General features: G+C 45.6%; 1 protein-coding gene across 1 annotated transcript in view; it reads right to left on the bottom strand.

Moving 5' to 3' along the window:
* Positions 1-386: 386 nt before the first annotated feature.
* duox (dual oxidase) overlaps positions 387-8,607 on the bottom strand; it is a 40,286-nt gene continuing 32,065 nt past the window's right edge. Inside the window, exons 27-31 of the mRNA XM_031832841.1 lie at positions 8,163-8,395; positions 6,390-6,548; positions 2,468-2,623; positions 1,761-1,889; positions 387-846 (exon numbers count right to left, since the gene is read on the bottom strand). Of these exons, the coding sequence (XP_031688701.1) occupies positions 724-846; positions 1,761-1,889; positions 2,468-2,623; positions 6,390-6,548; positions 8,163-8,395 (800 nt within the window). The 3' untranslated portion in view covers positions 387-723. The remainder of the gene's footprint in view (positions 847-1,760; positions 1,890-2,467; positions 2,624-6,389; positions 6,549-8,162; positions 8,396-8,607) is intronic.

Below are 8,607 nucleotides of genomic sequence, written 5' to 3'. Positions count from 1 at the left end.
TTAAATGCCTTTAAATAGCTCGGGGAGGAAAAATATTTTCCTAAAATTAAGGCTACCGATTATTTCTCAGTATCTACCCGCAAGCTTCTCATTGAAAGCCTTGAAGAGCTACCATTCATACCGGTTTCTGCCCAGGTGCAACCTTTGGTAGGTTGATGGAAGGCTACTCTGAGTCAAGAGGTTGTGATACAGCAAAGCCGAGACAATACCTGGGCCGTGCTTATCATGGTTCTGACAGGCGAAGTGGAAATGATACCATGATTTTGCTCGTTGTGCACGTTGCTCAATTGATATATCAATCATGGTATCATTTTCACTTCGCCTGTGTGTGTAACAACACCGTCGGACATGAAAACAATACAAAATGTAACAACTGCACAACAAAATGGATTTAAAAAAAACATTTATTTTTTTGCAGGTGCCTTTGTCATTTTATACACAAGTTCTTTCTAACAGTGACAGCAGGAGCAACCAACATTATCACGTGGTCAAAACCATTCATCTTCAGGTTAAAAAAATGCAATCTGTGTAATTATCACATCATATATAAAATGGACATATCTATTTAATACAGACTAGCTCATAACATTGCTAATCATTGAAAATGACAAATATTACGTAAAAGCAGTAGACAGTATTTTATTTTTTATTTTAAAGAATTTATAAGCCGTAAAATCGGCACAGTAGTAAGTGGTGTACTATGGGTATTCCCCAGTCCTGCTGTTAGAAGTTCTCATAGTGATGTATGAAATGTGTTTGGTCTCTCTTGTTCATCTGTTGGCAGGCCTTCTCTACGTTCTTAGTGAGACCAGGAGGACCACAGCTGAACACACCAATCTTACCCACCTAGAGAGAGAGAGAGAGAGGAGAGAGAGAGAGAGAGCAAGAGAGAGAGTGAGAGAGAGAGAGAGAGAGAGAGAGAGAGAGAGAGAGAGAGAGAGAGAGAAAGAGAGAGAGAGAGACAGAGAGAGAGAGAGAGACAGAGAGAGAGAGCAAGAGAGAGAGTGAGAGAGAGAGAGAGAGAGAGACAGAGAGAAAGAGAGAGAGAGAGACAGAGAGAGACGAGAGAGAGAGAGAGACAGAGAGAGAGACAGAGAGAGAGAGAGAGAGAGAGAGCGAGAGAGAGCGAGAGAGAGAGAGAGAGCGAGAGAGAGCGAGAGAGAGAGAGAGAGCGAGAGAGAGAGCGAGAGAGAGAGAGAGAGAGAGAGAGAGAGAGGGACAAACAGTAATTTTGTAAAACCAGTTCCAATGTATGAGTATCTGTTTATGATGGTAGATTGCTAACTGCAGAGGCTGTAATCGCTGCCAAAAGGTGCTTCAACAAAGTACTGAGTTAAAGGGTCTGAATACTCATGTAAATGTATTATTTTTAATACATTTCTACATTTCTGCTTTGTCATTATGGGGTATTGTGTGTAGATTGATTAAGGGTGGGAAAAAAAAACAATTTAATCCATTTCTGAATTAAGGCTTTTAACGTAAACAAATACTGAATACTTTGTTTGTGCTTTGTGCTGTATTAGCTAATGTCTATGGACAAGTAATATTGATAGATACTATGATAACAGATGATAGCAATATAATAACCACTATAAAGTACAAACAGGTCTGGCATCAGGTTTTACGCCACACGGCGCTTGATGGATGTGTCTATGTAACTGACCTCAGAGTGCACCTCCTGTAATGAGCTGAAGGAGACAAAGGACACACACACACACACATACAAAACACACATACGATGTTGTGTAGCAGTAACTAACCTCAGGGTGCACCTCCTGCAGAGAGCTGAAGAAGGAGGCAAATGGTGGACGACCAAAGTGGGTCACAGATCGCAGGCCGGTGAACAGGCTCCGATTCCACACCTTCTGGAAGTGACGCTCACACACGTACTGACCAGACACATCAGGACATCCCACTTTAGTACCACATACTACATTTACTGTTGTTAAAAATGTACAGTCCTAAATTCCTCAAGTCCTAAAGTCTTAAAGTCACAAAATCACCAAGTCCTAAAGTCTTAGTTACCAAGTCCTAAACTCTTAGTGACCAAGTCCTAAAGTCTTAGTCACCAAGTCCTAAAGTCTTAGTTACCAAGTCCTAAAGTCTTAGTTACCAAGTCCTAAAGTCTTAGTCACCAAGTCCTAAAGTCTTAAGGTCCTAAAGTCTTAAGGTCCTAAAGTCGTAAGGTCCTAAAGTCATAAGGTCCTAAAGTCGTAAGGTCCTAAAGTCGTAAGGTCGTAAGGTCCTAAAGTCTTAAAGTCTTAAGGTCCTAAAGTGCAAGCTCTGCCCTCCTGGTACATAATAGAAGCTACAACTAAACCAGACAATGTATCTACACTGTTGTACTCTAATCCTGTGACATTTTCAAGCACTTCTAGGGCCAGTTTTCCAGACCCAGATTAAGCCCTGGGTTGAGAATGTGGGCTTTTAATCTACGTCCAGGAAACCGTTTGTTGGTTGTTCTCACCAGCATGGTGGTTCGCAGGTCAAACTTCTCCGCCAGCTGTGTGATGTAGATGTGGACAGAGACCAGGCCCAGATTGTCCTGCTCCTCCACCTCCCGGATGATGTCAGACACCCACTCAAACTGACGCTGAGTCCGCGTCACCCAGATAAAGTATATCTGCAGACGGACAGGATATTCCCCCCGGGCAAAGCAACAGGTTAGGCATAGGGATTCAGATTAGGTTAAGGACATAAAGACAGGAGGTATATTTATTTGTATTCTGATACGGGACTGTGTAAATACTGTGTAAATACTGTGTAAATACTGTGTAAATACTGTGTAAATACTGTACATGTAACCATATCTACATGTACATACTACCTCAATCAGCCTGACTAACCGGTGTCTGTATGTAGCCTCGCTACTTTTATAGCCTTGCTACTGTATATAGCCTGTCTTTTACGGTTGTTTTACCTATTGTTCACCTAATACCTTTTTTGCATTATTGGTTATAGCCTGTAATTAAGCATTTCACTGTAAGGTCTACACCTGTTGTATTCAGCGCACGTGACAAATAAACTTTGATTTGGATCACTAGAAGAAGCAGAAGCAGAAGCAGAAGAAGCAGAAGCAGAAGAAGCAGAAGAAGAAGAAGAAGGAGAAGAAGGAGAAGAAGAAGGAGAATAAGAAGAAGCAGAAGAAGGAGAAGAAGAAGAAGAAGAAGAAGGAGAAGAAGAAGGAGAATAAGAAGGAGAAGAAGCAGAAGAAGAAGGAGAAGAAGAAGAAGCAGAAGAAGGAGAAGAAGAAGAAGAAGGAGAAGAAGAAGAAGAAGAAGGAGAAGAAGAAGGAGAAGAAGCAGAAGAAGAAGGAGAAGAAGAAGAAGAAGAAGCAGAAGAAGCAGAAGAAGAAGAAGACGCAGAAGAAGCAGAAGAAGAAGGAGGAGAAGAAGAAGAAGGAGAAGAAGAAGCAGAAGAAGGAGAAGAAGAAGAAGGAGAAGAAGAAGCAGAAGAAGGAGAAGAAGAAGAAGGAGAAGAGGCAGAATAAGAAGAAGAAGGAGAAGAATAAGCAGAAGAAGAAGAAGAAGGAGAAGAAGAAGCAGAATAAGAAGGAGAAGAAGAAGGAGAAGAAGAGCAGAAGAAGAAGAAGAAGGAGAAGAAGAAGAAGGAGGAGAAGAAGAAGAAGGAGAAGAAGAAGCAAAAGAAGCAGAAGAAGAAGAAGGAGAAGAAGAAGCAGAAGAAGCAGAAGAAGAAGGAGAAGAAGAAGAAGCAGAAGAAGCAGAAGGAGAATAGAGCAGAAGAAGAAGCAGAAGAAGAAGAAGCAGAAGAAGGAGAAGAAGGAGAAGAAGGAGAAGAAGAAGCAGAAGAAGCAGAAGAAGAAGCAGAAGAAGAAGGAGAAGAAGAAGCAGAAGAAGAAGCAGAAGAAGAAGAAGAAAGAAGAAGAAGCAGAAGAAGAAGAAGAAGGAGAAGAAGAAGCAGAAGAAGAAGAAGAAGGAGAAGAAGAAGCAGAATAGAAGGAGACAGAAGGAGAAGAGAGAGAAGCAGAAGAAGAAAGCAGAAGAAGAAGGAAGAAGAAGAAGAAGGAGAAGAAGAAGCAGAAGAAGAAGCAGAAGAAGAAGAAGAAGGAGAAGAAGCTAGAAGAAGGAGGAGAAGAAGAAGCAGAAAGGAGAATAAGGAAGCAGAAGAAGAAGAAGAATCAGAAGAAGACGAGGAGTTAAGAAGAAGAGCAGAAGAGAGAAGAAGGAGCAGAAGAATGAGAAGAAGAAAGAATGAGAAGAAGCAGAAGAAGCAGAAGAAGAAGGAGAAGAGGCAGAAGAAGAAAGAAGAGCAGAAGGAGAAGAAGAAGGAGAATAAGCAGAAGAAGAAGCAGAATGAAGAAGGAGAAGAAAGAAGAAGAAGAGGAGAGAGAAGGAGACGAGATAGCAAGAAGAAGAGGAGAGAAGAAGAACGAAGACCAGAAGAAGCAGAAGATAAGAAGAAGAAGAAGGAGGAGAAGAAGAAAGAAGAAGGAGAAGAAGAATGCAGAAGAAGGAGAGAAGAAGAAGGAGAAGAAGAAGCAGAAGAGGAGAAGAAGAAGAAGGAGAAGAGGCAGAATAATGAAGAAGAAGGAGAAAGAAGAAAGGAGAAGAAGAAGCAAAAGAAGCAGAAGAAGAAGGAGAAGAAGAAGCAGAAGAAGCAGAAGAAGAAGAAGAAGAAAGGAGGAGAAGAAGAAGAAGAAAGGAGAAGAAGAAGCAGAAGAAGGAGAAGAAGAAGAAGGAGAAGAAAGAAGCAGAAGAAGGAGAAGAAGAAGAAGGAGAAGAGGCAGAATAAGAAGAAGAAGGAGAAGAGAAGGAGAAGAAGAAGCAAAAGAAGCAGAAGAAGAGAAGGAGAAGAAGAAGCAGAAGAAAGCAGAAGAAGAAGGAGAAGAAGGAGAAGCAGAAGAAGCAGAAGGAGAATAAGAAGCAGAAGAAGAAGCAGAAGAAGGAGAAGAAGGAGAAGAAGGAGAAGAAGAAGGAGAAGAAGAAGCAGAAGAAGCAGAAGAAGAAGCAAAGAAGAAGGAGAAGAAGAAGCAGAAGAAGAAGCAGAAGAAGAAGAAGAAGAAGAAGAAGCAAGAAGAAGAAGAAGGAGAAGAAGAAGAAGAAGCAGAAGAAGAAGAAGAAGAAGAAGGAGAAGAAGAAGCAGAATAAGAAGGAGAAGAAGAAGGAGAAGAAGAAGAAGCAGAAGAAGAAGCAGAAGAAGAAGCAGAAGAAGAAGAAGAAGGAGAAGAAGAAGCAGAAGAAGAAGCAGAAGAAGAAGAAGAAGGAGAAGAAGCAGAAGAAGGAGGAGAAGAAGAAGCAGAAGGAGAATAAGAAGCAGAAGAAGAAGAAGAATCAGAAGAAGACGAAGGAGAAGAAGAAGAAGCAGAAGGAGAAGAAGAAGGAGAAGAGCAGAAGAAAGAAGCAGAAGAAGCAGAAGAAGAAGCAGAAGAAGGAGAAGAAGAAGAAGGAGAAGAAGAAGAAGAAGAAGAAGAAGGAGAAGGAGAAGAAGCAGAAGAAGAAGAAGAAGAAGAAGAAGAAGAAGGAGAAGCAGAAGAAGAAGAAGAAGAAGCAAGAAGAAGAAGAAGAAGAAAGAATGAGAAGAAGCAGAAGAAGAAGGAGAAGAGGCAGAAGAAGAAGAAGAAGCAGAAGGAGAAGAAGGAGAATAAGAAGGAGAAGAAGAAGAAGCAGAAGAAGAAGCAGAAGAAGCAGAAGGAGAAGAAGGAGAAGAAGAAGCAGAAGAAGAAGGAGAAGAAGAAGAAGCAGAAGAAGCAGACGGAGAATAAGAAGCAGAAGAAGAAGCAGAAGAAGAAGCAGAAGAAGAAGAAGAAGGAGAAGAAGAAGCAGAAGAAGAAGGAGAATAAGAAGGAGAAGAAGGAGAAGAAGAAGGAGAAGAAGAAGAAGAAGCAGGAGAAGAAGAAGAAGCAGAAGAAGAAGGAGAAGAAGGAGAAGAAGAAGCAGAAGAAGCAGAAGAAGGAGAAGAAGAAGCAGAAGAAGAAGAAGAAGCAGACGGAGAATAAGAAGCAGAAGAAGAAGCAGAAGAAGAAGCAGAAGAAGGAGAAGAAGCAGAAGAAGAAGGAGAATAAGAAGAAGCAGAAGAAGGAGAAGAAGCAGAAGAAGAAGGAGAATAAGAAGAAGCAGAAGAAGCATAAGAAGAAGGAGAAGAAGAAGGAGAAGAAGAAGAAGCAGAAGTAGAAGAAGAAGCAGAAGAAGAAGAAGAAGCAGAAGAAGAAGCAGAAGAAGAAGGAGAAGAAGCAGAAGAAGCAGAAGAAGAAGCAGAAGAAGAAGGAGAAGAAGCAGAAGAAGCAGAAGAAGAAGCAGAAGAAGAAGAAGCAGAAGAAGGAGAAGAAGAAGAAGCAGAAGAAGAAGGAGAAGAAGCAGAAGAAGAAGAAGCAGAAGAAGAAGAAGCAGAAGAAGAAGAAGGTTCCTGACATTCTCATTTGTACAGCTTACTTTTTTACACTGTATCTTGAACTTGACTGAGGACTTGAACACCAGGTCCTTGAGGATGGAAGCGAAGGGGGTGACTCCAATCCCTCCTCCCACCAGGACTGACACCTCAAAATTTGTCCACTCCTGGTGGCCCTCCCCAAACGGCCCGTCCAGGTACAGCTGTGGAATGGGAGTGCAAATATGTGATAGAGAAAGCATTGGAAAACAGCAATAATTCATCAACCATCCAACCAACCAGCCACAAGCATGCATGTACACAGACACGCTTGCAGCAGACACGGATGGATGCACACACACAGACCCCCCCCAACTTACACACAGACCCCCCCCCCAACCTAAACACAGACCCCCAACCTACACACAGACTCCCCCAACCTACACACAGACCCCCAACCTACACACAGACCCCCCCAACCTACACATAGACCCCCCACCCTACACACAGACCCCCCCAACCTACACACAGACCCCCCCCAACCTACACACAGACCCCCCCAACCTAAACACAGACCACCCCAACCTACACACAGACCCCCCACCCTACACACAGACCCCCCCCAACCTACACACAGACCCCCCCAACCTAAACACAGACCCCCAACCTACACACAGACCCCCCCAACCTACACACAGACCCCCAACCTACACACAGACCCCCCCAACCTACACACAGACCCCCCCCAACCTACACACAGACCCCCCCAACCTAAACACAGACCCCCAACCTACACACAGACCCCCCCAACCTACACACAGACCCCCCCCAAACTACACACAGACCCCCCCAACCTACACATAGACCCCCCCCAACCTACACAAAGACCCCCAACCTACACACAGACCCCCCAACCTACACACAGACCCCCCCCAACCTACACACAGACCCCCCCAACCTACACACAGACCCCCCCCAACCTAAATACAGACCCCCAACCTACACACAGACCCCCCCAACCTACACACAGACCCCCCCAACCTACACACAGACCCCCAACCTACACACAGACCCCCCCCAACCTACACACAGACCCCCCCCAACCTACACACAGACCCCCCCCAACCTACACACAGACCCCACCAACCTACACACAGACCCCCCCCAACCTACACACAGACCGCCAACCTACACACAGACCCCCAACCTACACACAGACCCCCAACCTACACACAGACCCCCCCAACCTACACACAGACCCCCCCCAACCTACACACAGACCCCCCCACACAGACCCCCCCCCAACCTACACACAGACCCCCCGAACCTACACACAGACCCCCCCAACCTACACACAGACCCCCCCAACCTACACACAGACCCCCCCCAACCTACACACAGACCCCCCCAACCTACACACAGACCCCCCCCAACCTACACACAGACCCCCCGAACCTACACACAGAACCCCCCAACCTACACACAGACCCCCCCAACCTACACACAGACCCCCCCAACCTACACACAGACCCCCCCCAACCTACACACAGACCCCCCCCAACCTACACACAGACCCCCCCAACCTACACACAGACCCCCCACCCTACACACAGACCCCCCACCCTACACATACACATCCTCCCTCCTTCCCTCCCTCCCTCCATGCCTCCCTCCTTCCCTCCCTCCTTCCCTCCCTCCTTCCCTCCCTCCATGCCTCCCTCCTTCCCTCCCTCCTTCCCTCCCTCCTTCCCTCCCTCCATGCCTCCCTCCTTCCCTCCCTCCTTCCCTCCCTCCATGCCTCCTTCCCTCCCTCCATGCCTCCTTCCCTCCCTCCATGCCTTTGGATATGTTTGCAGTTGTTCCAGGTTGTTGGGGGCGTATGCCTCTCGGAGGTGGCTGGTCCAGGGGCCTATGGCGCGGATGTGAAGGCTGAGGGTCTCCTCGTGTGGAGCTGACGTCAGGGTGAATGGGTGATACTCATCTGTGCCAAGCGCCAGACACGCCACCCTCACCCACTGGCCTGAGCGGTACACAAAGCCCTGGGGACGCTTGAACTTCAGGTATGTCACTTCTATGTTGGGGTGGGGAGGGGTTGAGAGAGAGAGAGAGAGAGAGAGAAAATAAGATATAGAGAGAGGTTGAGCGACCAGTAGCACAAGGCAATAGCCAGAGTAGAGGGGAATATAAGGATAGAACTAGAATTAACCCACAAAGAACTGGAATGGGAACTTATGCATTCATCCATCCATCCATCCATCCAATCCACCATCCATCCCTCCTTCC

This window comes from Oncorhynchus kisutch, linkage group LG10 (genome assembly GCF_002021735.2).
Source record: "Oncorhynchus kisutch isolate 150728-3 linkage group LG10, Okis_V2, whole genome shotgun sequence".
Classification (NCBI taxonomy): Eukaryota; Metazoa; Chordata; class Actinopteri; order Salmoniformes; family Salmonidae; genus Oncorhynchus; species Oncorhynchus kisutch.
This window is presented reverse-complemented; position numbering and strand designations above follow the sequence as displayed.